The following is a 16,785-nucleotide window of genomic DNA, read 5'->3' as shown; positions in this document are numbered from 1 at the left end:
AATGGGGATAGGATATTTATTCACAATCAATATTTCACCTATTCCACTCGAGTAACCAATGTTTAACTACAAAAGAGAGACCTTATAAACGGTGCGCATATACACCGTATCAGAATATTAATCTGTTTCTTCATCTCTAATAACTTTCTGTAGCCAAATGTCCTGAGGGAACGGGCCGGGGATGCCAAATCAGCCTTCAGTGATGTGATTGATTAGCCTTCTTGTTTGTAGATGAAAATTAAGCTGTCAAATCATATTCCGGCGGAGAAAAATTCCCATTAATGGTGTTTTCGCCCTACGAGTTGGACGCGGGTCGAGGGTTGATTTGTTGTATCTCTGATAAGATTAGAGAGAGGAGACAGGGTTCTGCTGTCATCTGCTCCAACAACAGAAACAGCTTAATCAACGCGGGCAGCGCGGCGGGGATTCACTCAAATGGAGGTCATAATTCTTCATTTCTGTTAGTGTCAGCCTCTTCTCTGCTGCCGAGCCAGGTAATTGAAGAAAAGGCGAAAGCTGGAGTCCGTCAGGAGCCAGGTCCTTTAGAAGACAACTACCAGCTGTGGATTTTTTTTTCTACAGGCCAACACAACACAGAGGCAAGAGAGAGAAAGAATTAACAGAGGAATACATTAAAGATATAAAAATGACCAGACCCCAGCAAGATGCACAGAGTAATCGAATGGCCACAAATGCAAGCAGTTCAGCAACATGTAGTAGCTGTGGGTAAACTACAGACACAAGGTAAATTGGAGCTCTTCTTGGGGTCAGAGTTCACAGTGCATTCATGGTTTAAGTGAAACCCATCTGGCAGAATGCTGATTCAAGCAGGTTTTTTCTTATATGGAGACACTCCACAGTCTAGTAGCCTATGAGTGATTTTAATCCAAAGAGATTAGAAATCCAATATCAGTGGCAGCTCCCTGTGAGAGATGAGTGAGCCGAGTTGTGGTAGTTTTTTTTAGGCGTGTAATATGCGTGGCAAATACGAAGCCACTTGGTGTGCTCATGCAGTGACAGCCCCTCAGCAGAAAAGAGGGTTGTTTTCTTGCCATCTGACTTGTTCACCTGCATGCAATGGTACCACTTCTGACTGAAAACACATTCAACAACACCTTGGCCTCTCACTCTTGGATGGAGTTATTTTTTATAGATAGTTCTGGGTTTGACACGGCGCGGGAGAACAATATTAAAGTAACACAGAGAGCTTATGAGAGTCTGTGGTTGACATCAAATGAGAACTTGCTAAATGGCCGACAAAAAGCCGCAGGGCCGTGCAATGATTCTACCCTATGTTAGATTACAAAATGAAAAACATTTGGTGAGGCTTCAATCACTCTTTGGGGTGCCCTATGGGCGTTATGCAAAATGCAACACAAGACTGATCATAAATACCGAGCTAACAGGGAAGAAAGCCTTTTGATATTCAAAAGGCTTTTTCACAAGATCTCGTATATCTCGCATCTTATTCAACTTTAGTGGATTGCTACCTGCAGTAAAGCCCGAACAGATTCTCCAACACATGGACTTTAGATGTCTTCTGATTGATCATAAAACCTGTGATGCACTGTGCTCTTCAAGCTGCTCTCGAGAGGGAAAAGGAAGTGGAGATTGTGGAGCAGGCAGGCCGCAGCAGGAGGGAAAATAACATTAATAGACAAATAGAATAGAGGCAGGAGATGGTGTATGCAATCTGTATTATGTTGGAGCTGTGGGAGGTCTGCTTATAATGATAAAGAGCCGGTGCTGTTCCATTTTGTGGTACAAGCAGGGAACCTGCATGCATATGGACATCATCATAACTCAGCCGTCTCATTCGTTCACATGAAAAATCAACCCTGTCATCAGCATTCAGACATGATCCGACAACATGGACTAATGTGACAGTAACCTTCACACACGCATGCACGCACACACGCAAACACACACACACACACACACACACACACACACTTGCATGGATACATGTGCACATGTGAACAATGTGCATGAACAGACCTACAGAAAAGCCACACTGACGCACACTGTCTGTAATGCATTATTATAATCTTGATAGATGGATAGAGATTCCATACCTCGATCTCCCCTGGTTTGTACATAATTTCTTGTCAACTCTTTTAAATGCATCTCCCTGTTTGGATTTTCAAAAAGTACCACCTAACTAACCCTCCTCCCTGTGGGGCTTTTGCACCAGACACCTATGTGATAGATGTGGGATAATCATTTGGAAGAATGTTTTTCCATCCCAACAGTATGTGTTCACAAAACTTGAACAAGACTCACTGCCAAGCTGCTTGCGGTTTGCCCAACACCTTATTTTGAAATGTTTTACATTCGTACCGATCTAAATATGCACATCAAACACATTATAAAAGGGTAGCAGATCGATTGGTTCTGTCTGCTGGCTCCAGATATGATCCCATAACATAAGAAAAAACCGTTAGAAGAGTTCCAAGAGTCCCCTTTCAAAAAATAAATTGAAAACAGTCAACTAGCATGCCAGCCCATTGGCCAGACTTGGCTAATAATAGACGGTCGAGCAAAGTCACGGCGCACGTGTTGACAGCCCGGAGAAAGCAAGGCGGGAGAGAAAAGTCTCTAATCAAGTTATTTGAGTTTGACCGCCAATAAAGCAGTCATCACTTTGCTGGTGGAAAAAAAACAGAGAGGCTGTGAAAAAGCCAAGAGATCAGGGGAAAAGTAGGGCAGGCGAGGGCTGTGATTCAGAGGGCACAAGGTTCCTCTCAGCCTGAGATAATTCATGCACCTAACAGCCATCTTCAGGAGCTGATTATGATTCACTTTACCAAAGACAAGGACGTTTTATCCTTGGCCATTAAACTATTAACCCATATATTATTAACACAGCGCATTAGTCATATTTTATAATTGGTTTTTGTTCATTTATTTGGTCGTCTTCTTTTTTCCTCTAATGCAATAAACACATTTGCGCGTGTGCGTGCACACACACACACACACACACACACACACACACACACACACACACACACACACACACACACACACACACACACACACACACACACACACACAGAGCTTTCTAGTGTTTTCAGTGGGTGGATACTTGGGCCATAACAATAATGTTATGATTCTATAGAATACACTAAGTGCAGTAATGAAACATTATTATTATGTAGAGGGATGCATTATTCTGCCGCTGCTTTAAAAAGCTCAACCCCCTCTTAGATTAATAAACCACCACGTTTGTTGTAATCTGAGTGTGAAGACATGAATGAGTTGATGAAATTCAAGTGGTTTTCACACTTACAAATCAGTGGCTTTTCATAATCAAGAAAAAATCTGAGCAGTTTGTTGGATAATCCATTATGTGATTTAAAAAAAAAATTATGTTGCTTATATATTTTGCAACCACTGTTGCATGGATAAGAATGAAGGTCCCTCAGTAGTACTGCTTTCTCCATTCCTCGTGACCACCTCATCACCTCAGCGCAAATTACATGAGGAATGACTTTGGTGCTATGTTTCCTCTCCTGCCTGAATCCAAGTCTTCTTCTCCTGTCATTGCTCCTCCCAGCTCCCTCATTCCCTCCTATTGTGCTTTCACTGTGGTAGCATCTGGTTAATGGGCCTCTTCAGTGGAGAGTGTCTTCCATCTGCATGCACACATTTTGTGAAGGCACACACACAGATGATAATACTAATAATAATAATATCTTTATTTACATATCACCTTTAAAAACAATGGTTTACAAAGTGCTTTAACAAAATACATACGAGCAAGTACAATCAAATAAATACATACTAATAAAAAACAACAACACATATACAAAAAGATAAATACACATACTCATATATACACACAACAAACCAAACGAGATTAATAGGTGCTAGGGTAAAAAGACATTGAGGAAGAGAATAAAAAGAATAAAAGTCTATAAAAATTTGCTTTAAGAAGTGATTTACAGATGTGTGTTTCTATGTGCCTGTCCGTTTTTGAATCATTTCATTATATTCATCCCTCTTATTAAAGACATTATAGTAGAAAAAGTATGCTGCTTTGAAAAGGGCTGAATATTGTGTTGTGAACGATTATTAATGGTTTACCCGTTTTCACTGTAGGTGTGTGCGCTATATCGTCGACATAAAAACAGATCATTTTAGACGGTGTAGCAGTTCACATTGTTTTTGGAGGGGTCATATACTTTTTCTTTCTCTCTCTCTCTCTCTCTCTCTTTCTCTCTCTCTCTCTCTCTCTCTCTCTCTCTCTCTCTCTCTCTCCGAAACTTACTCTAGCTCCTGAATCCAAGGTTGTTCTTGTGTTTACTTCAACATTGTCCTCTTTTGACTCCACACCTTTAAATCGAGCGAATAAATCCCAGCCATGATATCTGAGCACGGAGTAGAGGGCATGTATTGTGGCTGCAAGCTGTCTAATTAGCTAGATGGAGACGTGGGTAGAAAAAGGCACAAAGGTTCTGGAAAGTAACAATGTGTGTCTGTATCCGTTTGTGTAAATTCAGACCCCTGGACCTAATTATTTGACTATGTTTGTACGCTGTAAGCCACATTAGTTACCTCAGGTAATCCAAGACAAGGCCAGCTGCCTTTTTTTCACAGAGTGCTGGCATAATTAGCTAGCTAGCTAGGAATGCTCCGTGCTGGACACAACAGTACAGGGCATTCTGTTTACCCGTCCCATCCTAACAAATATCAAAAGGATTAGAGCATCATTAGTAGTATTATACAAACCATCTGGAGACCAGAGAGTTATTAATGTTACATGTTTGCATGATGGCATTAAGGCCTATGCATGTGCTGCTGGCTTTCCAAACTTTCAGATAAAACATTGTTTTCTGCAAAGATTGTAACAGTTTGTTGTCACAGCATGTTAAGATTTGTGCACATCTGGGACACATCATCTTAACGGAGTGTTTACTGATGTTGCACTGGAGTCGACCACTACAGAAAAGAGAACCATAGCATAGTTGTAAATGGAGAGAACTTGCAACTTTCACTCTACACATGGTTTTAAGCCACCAACTGCTCGAGAGTCTGCATTGTTTTCCATTGTGTTCACTGGCTATGGGAAGACTCCAGATGACACCTAATTTAATGTTAAATAAATAACAAACCAAACCTCTTATAGCAGTTTTAATTTACTCCCTGCACTATTCTTTTACAGCTAGGACATTATGTCTCCCAAATGATGAAGTTATCTACCGCGTTTAGCCAGCGTAAACCTCGCTTTTAGCCTCCTATCGCCGCAGACACATTAATGTCCCCGTGTCTGGAATTTGCTGTTGCCTTGTTTCATTGAAAGGCAAAGGAAATGTGTTTCCCAGATAACATTACAGTGGCAATAAAGCTTGGCTTGGGCTGTGATTGAAACAATACCGCGCCTAAGCCGCACTGAGCCCACCTGTTTGTTCTTGCGTAATTGGATTCTGCTTCATTCCATTTGCCTTAATGCTGCTGCATAATGCAGTGTACTGAGGGGACCAGCCATTACCAGCCAGGGGACAAGGCTTGGAGGGGTAACCCGACCCTGTCCCCCCCACCACCACCCCCCTTGTATCTGGGACATCTTTTCAGGGCCTCTGTCCTTCAAAGCAGCCACTTGCCCGGGCTGGATGGATGGATTGATGGTTGAGGCTGTGGGCCCTGATGGCAACCAGAATAGCAGGTGTTGATGTTGCAGGCTATAGGAACAATAAGGTGGTCCTCAGCAGCATGCTATTCAAAAATAAACAGGCGCTGGTAGTGGACGGTTTGTGACCCTGGTGGACTGATCCTCATCAAACAAAGAGCATGTAGAGCTGCTACCTACAAGGAATGTAGAGCCGGAGCTTAATCTTTCCTTTGTACTTAAGAATGTACAGTACAGCAACACACCTCGGTTATAGGCAGCATGTCAACACAGTGATACCATCCAAGCGCAGTTGAAAGCCCCATAGTTGACTTTTGTCACATTAGCAGTGGAAGGTAAAAGCTTGTCTGGCCATTGTCTCTTTACTATATTTATGAAAATCATAAATTTAACAGAGTTTTAATTTTTTAAAATATTTTCTGCTAAAGGAAAGATAAATAATGAATTCCACTGTAACTGTAATAAAACATCGGATAAAGGCTCTTTGATCACCCTTACTGTGGCATCTGTTCTCTCTTGCACCCTACGTCTGTAATTCTCCTTTGTGTAGGAGGTGGATAGCGTGTTGTGGCCAAATCTATAATACACATCACAACAGCTTCACTGACTGTCATCGTGATCAAGGCTCCCACATGCCGTTTGCCATTTTCATCAGGGCCATACTTCTCTCATGATCAGCTGCCTCTGCTAAGTGGCTGGTGTCGATGGCTGTGACTCAGCTCTGCCCACAACAATGATGAAGATAAGACATCTGGAGACAGTGTGTGTGTGTGTGTGTGTGTGTGTGTGTGTGTGTGTGTGTGTGTGTGTGTGTGTGTGTGTGTGTGTGTGTGTGTGTGTGTGTGTGTGTGTGTGTGTGTGTGTGTGTGTGTGTGTGTGTGTGTGTGTGTGTGTGTGTGTGTGTGTGTGTGTGTGTGTGTGTGTGTGTGTGTGTGTGTGCGCTCACATCGAATATGGGAGCATGAAGTAGTAGCAATAAGAAGAGTGACATAAATTGTGTGGGTACTGGTGTGTACATATGACTGAGTGGGTGAGCGGCGGTTGGTCAAGGTTCATTAGCGTGTCACCGGCTGCCTCCACAGCAAAAATAATAAGGCCCTCACTCTCTCTCTGTCTCCCTCTCTCTTCCCTCCACTTTCTTCCCCCTCTCTGCATCTGCTGAATATGAAGCGAGCTGTGAAAAAGGGCTCCTGATCTCATGGCACCTCTCTCTCTTGCACACTCACACACACCACTGAGAAACAGATAACAGCTGATGAAGCGACAGCGCTCAAATGGGCAACAGCAAGGTCGAGGGGGATGTGGAGCTTGATGAGCTGTGGAGATTGGCTTGGCATTATGAAAGTGACTGAGATAGTATGCATTTAATACAAAATGGCATCTAGATCTCTGGGTAAATCAGGAGAAGAGAATATGCAAAATGCAATAAAGAAATAGATTTCCATTACTTACCTTTTTCCCATAGTTACTAGTAAATAGTTTTCTTAGTGTAACAAACCCTGGCTATAGAGACAGCTCACTGCTTTTGTTTGTCTGGGACATCGATTGCAGCAGTGTGTATACAAGCATTTTTTAATGTAATTCAACAACAATTCTGCAGACCAGGGAGGCATTGCAGAATTGTAAAATAAAAACGGCAACAGAGTATGAGAGCAACACTTTCAACAGATATTAAAATCTGTATCTTGTGTGCATGTGTGTGCACTGTATACTGTATATATACTATATATGATGAAGGCAAGTCTGTTGAGCTTTGATGAATGGATAAGGCAACGCTGACAGATGAGAAGAGAGGGTGACACAGCTGGGAGAGAGGGACGGGAGGGGTTAGGTAAAGGTTCACTAGAGAGGAGTTGACAGATCCCAAATGGTAGCCTTTGGAAATGCCTGGCTTCATTGCATCAGCTGTGGAATGATCCACAGCGGACACAAAATGATGCCCGCACGACATCTTATAGTGGACAATATGGTCTCTGTGGAGCTGCTGGGGATGGTTGAAATGAAAACTAGTAGCATGGCTATATCACAAAAGTGGGAGAAGCCTGCAAAAGTCTCCATTTGATATGAGGTCCTGACACCGAGGCAACAGCATATATTTTTAAACTACTGCGCGTTTTCCTGCCATGATGGATGCACGCAGTACGACCCACCATGCTCCAACATGACATGTGTTTGACCCGTATCCAGGAGACAGCACCTGGTGCCTCTCACCACAACACCATTAGTGGTCAACTACACACACACACGCATGCACACATACACACCCACAAACACAAAACTCGCACACGCTCTCCACATGAGATATTTTTAGGGGATGTGATACAACCACTATGGTAGCTAACGCTCAGAGATTCACACCCCGTTGGGCTTGACAGGAAAGGATCAATTTCCTTACAGCAACCGCAAACCATCCCCACATGCACCCTCTGTGTTTGAACCTTTGTCCCTTGAAGAGTATTGATGTTTTGTGGACAGGGAAATACATTAATACACACATGTATGACGTATTAGCACAACCGGATGTCATACATTTTTTATTTTTTATCTCCAAGTCAAAATTAAGCAAATTTCTTGATCCTTACAAAGCTGCTGTCAGCTGTAGAATCTTAAATGCTACAATTAAAGCATGAGCAATGCAATCCACTTTCCTTAGCACATCTGTAAATACTTTCTGGCTATAATTCCACAAGTACCATGGTTAACCCTGCAAAATCCACCTAAGAGTCAACATTAACTATTCGAAACTGAGTGTTATTTACGGGGAATTTAATATAGGAATTATTAAAAATCTTTAAAATAAGTGAAAATACAGTTGTACACTAGGTTAATGCTCGTGTGCAACTACATGTAGTGTGTATATTAACACCCTCTTCACCTATGTCTTGTTTTTTCCAGCCTCCACCATTGCTGAGAACGGGAGGAAAACATGCCTGAAGCTCAAAGTTTTCGTCCGACCATCAAGTAAGTGTTTGTGTGAGACAACACCAGGCTTTGTAACGGAGCTTGTTGAAGTACATATGTTGGATTGGAAATCAAAACAGTTCATGTCTACTTCTCTGATTACCTCACATCCTCCTTAATTACCTTTTGCTCACTGTCCAACATACTCCCCACCCCCTTTCATTTATCGCAAAACTGCTTTTACTTGCTAAGACAAATGTTTTGGTTGAAAACATGAAAAAATAAGATAGATGATCAATTGAAATCCAGGGGCACCTCATATACCCTCATCTGAATGTTGCCATGAGCTTTGTTGCTTGGGATGTTTCATTTAAAGGGCTGAGAAGGGGGAGCTTCAAATGTCACTAACCTATTTGGCAGTATACCTCTAATGATCTCTCATTCTCCCTATTTTTCTGTTATAGACAGCTGTGTGAAAACTATAGGCGTACATGACCGCGTTTTTGATGTAAACGACAAACTAGACAATACATTAGAACCACGAGGTTAGTATGGCTTCCTGCTTTTTTGATTCTTCTTCAGTATGACCTCCATACATCTGTACATGTGTCTCTCTTGTTCTCTTGTGCCTCTTTCCTTTCTATGCTGTTTGTCTGGAAGCTGATCTGTCCTTCCTCATTCCTGCCTGATGCTTCTCCTGAAAGCGATTCTCTATAGATCTGTGTCATGCTACTGTTGCCTGCATGTGATACTTATGGGACCATATTTCATGATGACATATATTTATATATACACTGTATATATAGTGTAAATAATTATTCTTAAATGTTTACAGTACATGTGTGATGTCCTCATTGATTTGCGTGTTTCACACTGTTATTAATTGAACTGCATGTTGTGCTCCATATCATTAGACTTGATTTTTTTTCTACTGAAATCATTCTGCCCTCATACATCAAAATACAAACATGTAAATCAATAATACGTCATCGATTAATGAGAAATACATTTACAGACCAGCAATATATTTAGAGCTTTCATTGAGCTCCTCTAGGCTCTGTGGTAAAGTGTTTGTTTGTTTGTTTTCGGCGCTCATGATGCACGGCAAATTGTATGTCTTCATAAACACCTTTTACCCAGTCATTGAACTGAAACACTCCTCCACAATCACCCACATGCTGCTCTCATTACCAGCACCAGCTCACCCTATGTTCTGAAACAACACAAAGATCGTCCACTGGGGAAAATATATAACAAACTGTCAAAGATAGGACATTCATTGATAAAAAAAAAAAAAAATTTATGGATATTATTAACTTAAAAATAAGATCCAATGCATTCTAAAATTCCTCACAGTTCTTCACTTTGAGAGCTGATCAATAGCCATCTCAATGGGGCGCATGCACACATACATACACAAGGCCAGACACATCAAGGCCAGATCCTGGGACAAAATGTGATGCCCACCTGCCTGATTTTTTGGCTGCCTATTGGCTTGCCTCGTTGGCTGACTCTCACCTTGCATGCTTCTTTTGGCTCATTCCCATCATCAAGCTCTCCAAAGGAGGGGAATTAAAACATTCATCCGTCACCTGCTGTTGCAACGTCCCTCCACCCTTACACAAACACACACATGCACACACACACACACACACACACACACACACACACACACACACACACACACACACACACACACACACACACACACACACACACACACACACACACACACACACACACACACACACAGACACACACACAAACACACACACACACACACACACACACACACACACACACACACACACACACACACACACACACACACACACACACACACACACACACACATACACACAGAGTTATGTAACTGTCCGGTCCTCTGTTCTGTCTATCTGTCCTTCGCTTTGCATGATTCAGCGGACACATGGCTGCTCACAGATATACTGATGCCACTGCCCGATAGACACAAGAGGCACCTCACCTGTGATTCAAAATTTTAAAAAAAAATCTCATGAGATTAATATAGCTCAATAGCATCTGAAGTTAATTTGGCAACTCAGACTTCACTATCACAACTTTGCAATGCTATATTGAAAACAAAAATTAGCCTAAATATCCCAGTAAAGCACCGATGTCTCAACATTTGTAGTTCATCTGAAAATGTCATTCAATCCCACCATATGATAATACATTAAGTGCATAATGTTGTCAATTTACCTTGTTCTCCTTTTTTATTTTGATCCTTTTAGATGATACCAGCCATGAACCGGCTGAGCCTTCCAGGAGTGACGAAACAAATGCTGCACCACACCTGCAGAAAACTAGTCCACTCCTGGTTTTGTTGCTGGTCTGCCTACCAGCACTCTTCACTTTATAGCGCCTCCCTCTGTCCCGGAGGGCATTTTACACCTAGCGTGGCCTGAATCTGCCCGAGGCTGCAGGGAAAAGGGGGAGCGATTTTGGTCAGAGCGTTGTTTGCTTGATTTGGGAATCAAGAGCAGGCTTCTCAAGGAACCCTCTATTTTTTTCAGAAATATATTTAAGTGGTCTTTTCTCCGTCTGTGAGTGAAAAAAAAGTTGATGTTGGAAGTGGGAGAGACAGTTTCCCCATCTCTCAAACCTTCAACTAAGATGCCAAATCCCGTTTTTTGACACTTAGTGATTCTTACTTTCCCGTGACTTTTTTTGTGACCTTACCCCCTTACATCATGTTTATGTCATTGCAGCACTGATTTTTTTTTACCCACACACACTTACACATACAGTATACAGCACATACACACGTACACATGAAATGCCTCTACACTAACAGTCTAGGGTTTTTACAAAGTAGTATACAGTAGCAGCATTAAGCAGTAGGAAAGTGAAGTTTGTAGGACTTAGAAAGGAGTGTACATACACAGGTACAGTAGATAGTTGTCCCGAGACCTCTCATGAAGCCTTTCAATTATTATTTAGAGATATTTTGCACCTGCATTTTACTGGGGGATGTGCAGTACAAAGCTGCAAAAAGAAGTAGAAAAGAGAACTAATGGTTTTATGTTTAAACACAGCACTGAGAACGTACATGGCATGCACCTTAGCGCGCTGGTCTTCAAACTGTGCCCAATGTTTTTTCTAAAATACAAAGTGTGTATAAAGATGGCTAAGCTAATTGGAGCTTGGGTGAGCGACTGAAAAAAATAAAAATAAAAATGGCTCCCTGCCCTCCTTTGTGAAGAGCATGCCATAAACACCTCTCAACGCATTTGGTTCACTCTAGATTTCACAAAACAGGCACAATTTAAAACTTCTCTCCAGACACCTTATTGAATTTTATTAAAGATTGGAGGATCGATATATTTTGAAAGTTGATCACACAATTTCAACTGGCAACAGTCACAGCCGTTTTGTGCAATGTTTGCTTAGCTGGGCAGCATTTCTTTTTTCCTCTGTTCCATTGGAGTATTGGTATAAGGAGATAGTCACACTCACATTGACATCCATAGCTCTTGCATCGCAGCTTGATTAAAGAGCGATTATCCAGCTCAATTGGACACTTTTTACTTTGCCTCTCAAATTGCAGACACTGTAAAATTTGCATTTTTAAATCTCAATCCATCATTTAGCACAGTGCCATACTTTTTATTATCATGTCTTTGTCACTTAAACTCAAACACAGCTTTGAGTCTATGAATATTAGTTAGCTGCATGTCACTTTTACATTTTTGTAGCAATTAGTGCAGTGTTTTTACAGGACAGATAGCATAGCTCCAACTAGCTGAAAAAAGCATTGTGTGAAACTATCCATTTAACTTAAAGCGATGCACAGCTCTATTTGGGTCTGGTCAGGGTTATTTAAGCACTTACACTCAAAATGGATTTGCTAGGTTATAATGATATTCAGCTTCCTCCAGCTCCCACTGATGCACATGGTGAGATAGCATAATGAAAGATATGGAAGGGACTTTGTTTCTTCTCTCTCAAAGACAGATGGAGAAAATTAACTCAGTCAAAACTGACTTCCTCGCAGAGCCAGGTTTTTGTATGAGAAATTGGGCAACAATTGGTTTAGTGAGATGAATAGAAAGAGAGAGAGAGAGAGAGAGAGAGAGAGAGAGAAAGAGAGATGGAAGAAGAAGAGGAGCACAGGGGTGATTGCATGTCCACCTTCAGCTCCTTGTGTTACTGGTTTAAGTGACTCTTTAATGAGGCTCAAAATGACAGGCATGTGGACCCCATGTTGTGGCAAGGGGAGTTATTTCTGGTATTAAAAATAGATGGTGGAAGGCTTGGGGGGTCTCGGGAGGGGGGTGTAGATTTCCACCATGGGGGGGTTTTAAAGCACCAATGACCTTGCAGTTTGAGAGTAGCAGTGAGTGAAGGAGACAAAGAGGAGGAGAGACACACACACAGGACAAGACATGGGTGTTAGTTAGCCGAAGATAGTGTTACTAGTGCCTAACAGAACAAAACAAAATACAAAACAACTAAAAATCCATGCAACACCACTGGAAAATAAAATACACCGGATTCAATGATTGTTCAGAATCACTCTGTCTCTAAAGGCATGCACTGTTTTGTTTTTGCTCTTTTTAAATTTTTTGTGTCTGCCTTTTTTTCAGTTTTATCTTCCCCCCCACACCAGAAAAATTGCCTCTGCCTTTTGCAATTTCTTTCTTTTTGCGCTACAGTAACAATGCTATTACAGCAGAATAGCAGCTCAGCTATGGGGAGGGGGGGTGTAAGAGGAGACGGGGGGCATTTAATGAGGTACTAATTTTCAGGAGAACACCACAGGGAATGAGCACTGCGTAAGGTTCAAAATGGACGCTTGTCGGCAGATTAACACTAGACTTTTATCAGAAACCAGCTTCACTTGTACTCTCTTATAATTACTAGTACTACTATTTGTCATTATTGCTATTATCGCCATGGTTTATTCTGTACACACCTTAACCTGGGAAATGAGGATCAACTTATAAACTGGATACTGTGTATCCTGAGGTAGTCAACCATAAAACATGTAGTGTTAGGTTAGTATCTGTTTTGTACCTTTCTGGAGGACAAAAGAAAAAAACAATTAGATCACTGTTAAAAACTGTATAATTATTATTATTGTTATGATGATGATGATTATGACTATTATTATTAGAAAACCTTCTTGATGTAAATAGTGTTTGATATTAAAGTATTAATTTGGTTCTTATGTCTTTTCTAAAAAAGCGAATACGGTTTTATCTCTGGGTTTTGCGGAGTGTGTACCGTGCTCGAACAAATGCATTGTGTGCTTTGATCCTCAATGCCTAATGAAACTTTGAGCTCATATGAAGGGGGAACTCGTGGGAGCTGTACAGCAGTGTACAAGAGGCTGGACATAAGCCAAATGAGTGGCTCACCTGTTACATGTTTCAAACCAGTCACCAACCCACCATCTTTTCACACAAGGATCCTGCCCTGGGAAAAAAAGACACATTTGGGACTTAATGGATGGCTTATTTGTACCTTTTTGCCTTCAGTGTTTGAAAGCATGTTGGTCAGCTCAAAGACCTGCCATGAGTCGACTGTTTTTGCTTTTTGATGGAAGGATCTTGTCAGTTTCATTATGTGGCATGCGCATGAATTTGATGAAATGTAAAAAAAAGAAAGAAAAAAAAAATCTAGAAAGTTTTATTTTGCTCTCTTTTTCTTTGAGAAATGTTAGGTTTTCTGATCACTGTCATGTTTCATGTGTGTGTTTTTTTGCATCCCCATTTGAGTGATGTCATTATGCTGTGGTAGAGACAGATGACAAATGTACATAACACAAACCATTGTTGTGAAGTTACAGTGGGGGTCGGTCATTTTGTAGTACAAAAGCAACTTATTTTTCTTTCCCCCTGCTTATAAGACTCTTTCTGTACCCATCCACTGAATTCATCCCATGTAGTTGTAGTCTTGCCTCTTCTGACCATTCATCCTCTTTCTGCTGTCCCAAGAGGAGGCGTTTGGGAGTGTATACATCAGTGTGTGGATGTTTTTTTCAGCGTTAAGAAATGTGTGAGACCTTTTTAGTTTGTGTGTGTGTGTGCGTGTCTCATTTGCTGTTGCCGCAGTGAATGGGAAGCGGCAACCCTCTTTGGCAACAAAGAGTGTTTCCCATGCCTTAGCCCTTCAGCCTCTTGCCCTGGCATCCCCGTCTGTGTACAAGACGCTTTCTGCCATTGTGCTTTTACACTGAACGGCTGCTGGCGTCGAAGAGACTACAACAGGGCCCTTCACTTTCTCTCCCCTTTTTAACAACCCTGAATCACTTGTCCCCCAAGGTAGACGTTGGTCCTGGGCACAGTTCAAGGATTAGTGAACCCCCCCCCCCCCCCCCTCCCCCTTACCTCCACCCAGCGTATCCTGAACTGGATTGTTAGCGGGGCTAAGCCCATCATCGATCCAGGCTGTGTGCGTACAGGGCAAAGCCTCTCTTCGTCAGCCCCCCCTCCCCCCTGCCACTTGTTCATTTTGTGCACCCGTCCTGTCCCATTCTTCTTGTGCTTGTGTAACCACCACTCTTCCCCTCGTCACCATTGAACCCCGCTCCCACTTTGCCATCGGTGGGGGAATATTTCCAACCTGCTCTTTTACAGTATATAAACAACTGAAAAAATTGACAAAAAAAATATCTGTATTTGTATATACATGTGTCTGAGCAACTATGAGTAATACAATAAAATGGAAATACATTGCTTTGATCATTGTGCGTTACTCCTTTTGCTCTTATTTTACATCTTTGAACTCATTCCATCCCATTTGCAGAGGGATGGAAGAACAGCTGACCTATACTGTGATCATTATGTTTTTCTAGTTATCAAAAATGTTTGTCAGTCAATGAAGTATAAATGCTTACAGAACTAAACGTTCCTACTGATACTAATACAGCAAATGAACATTCTCTTCTCACTCAAGTAGATAAATGCCTAACTAGATTATATTTCCTACCACACACACACACACACACACACACACACACACACACACACACACACACACACACACACACAGGCACACACACACACAGGCACACACACAGGCACACAGGCTTCTTTCCATATTGCCCTATCCCTGCCTCTGCCTACCTGTGTCTATGTTGTGCAGTTACACCCTCTAAAGACAGACCAAGAGGAACACCATCCATCAGGATCACAATAAGACCTTAAACCTCCTTTCACTTCAGTCGGGCACTAATGAGGACACCTAATAACCTTCTGCTGGACCCCGTCAGCGCCATTTAGCTTCACCCTCCATTATCTCTGGTAATTAGACTAGAGCCAGCAAGCCCTGAGGACCATGGGGGGGAAAGAGGGCCTCCTGATAAGCCAATCGGAGCCATGTTATGAAGATCGGTGGAATTTGACTTAACAGGATATAAAACCTGCTCTTATATGGGGGAGGGACATATAAATAGCTTGGATTTGTGGATGATAGCTACGCTGCCATCATGTCTTTGGTATGTAAGGCTTTTTTCAGCTCCATCGAGGGGTCACAGTAAAGATTAAGTAGTAGTGGCTTTGTAGGCTGGAGTAAAACGTGCCAATGCCAATGCCAAAGACATGAAATCTCCTCCAGGATGCAATCTTTTCCAATCTCATCCTTTATCCAAAAAGCTGGCACTTTTTTTTCGAGCATCAGAGTAAGGAAATGCTTTATGTGTGAAGACACACTTGACAAGATGAGCCAATTAGTGTCAAGTTGTTCTTCCTGGCGTTCTTACCAAAGGAAGGCTCTGGAGATGCAGGTGTGTGTCTTTTTTTGACAACCAATATAGACAAATCACTGCGCCCGATCATTAAATCTGAGGTAATGATAGACCAAAGTCAAGAAGTGTTCCAGTTGTGCTTTTAGGCTGTGAACATAGTCAAAGTCTATGTCACCAGCAGTGAATGGGAGAATAGCACATTGAGATGGCGTTTCGACTGAAACCATGACAACATGAATGCATGGATGTGCATGCATACATGTTACCTTCTTCATTTTATGTCTGCCCGTGTTGTCTATAGAATAAAGTTTCATCTTAACACAATAACAACTGAATGACAAGTCCCGAAGAGGCCACTTTAGTGAAAGTCTCTTGGAAGGCATCCTTCTCAAGTCAGCTGGCTACATGGTGTTCCGTTTCCATGTGAACAATCAGTTTGATTGACAGCTCTGAATGATGTCTTCAGTTAATCGCTCCACTGGTTTGAAAAGGTCATAAATCACCCAATTATGTTGCCCCGCTTTATGAATAGATACTTTTG

At 41.8% G+C, this 16,785-nt stretch overlaps 1 protein-coding gene across 2 annotated transcripts in view; it reads left to right on the top strand.

Moving 5' to 3' along the window:
• The window catches only part of efna5b (ephrin-A5b), a 95,766-nt gene extending 82,966 nt beyond the window's left edge, over positions 1–12,800 (top strand). The window contains exons 3-5 of one of the 2 annotated variants that reach the window (XM_080050061.1): positions 8,525–8,590; positions 8,995–9,075; positions 10,786–12,800. In XM_080050061.1, the coding sequence (XP_079906187.1) occupies positions 8,525–8,590; positions 8,995–9,075; positions 10,786–10,913 (275 nt within the window). In that variant the 3' untranslated portion in view covers positions 10,914–12,800. The remainder of the gene's footprint in view (positions 1–8,524; positions 8,591–8,994; positions 9,076–10,785) is intronic. The other variant, XM_080050062.1, reaches the window with a different exon arrangement.
• The last annotated feature ends 3,985 nt before the right edge of the window (positions 12,801–16,785 follow it).

Source organism: Ammodytes marinus, assembly GCF_949987685.1.
Source record: "Ammodytes marinus genome assembly, chromosome: 2".
In the NCBI taxonomy this organism is placed as follows: domain Eukaryota; kingdom Metazoa; phylum Chordata; class Actinopteri; order Uranoscopiformes; family Ammodytidae; genus Ammodytes; species Ammodytes marinus.
Note: the sequence above shows the minus strand (reverse complement) of the source record. Positions and strands in the feature narration are given on the sequence as shown.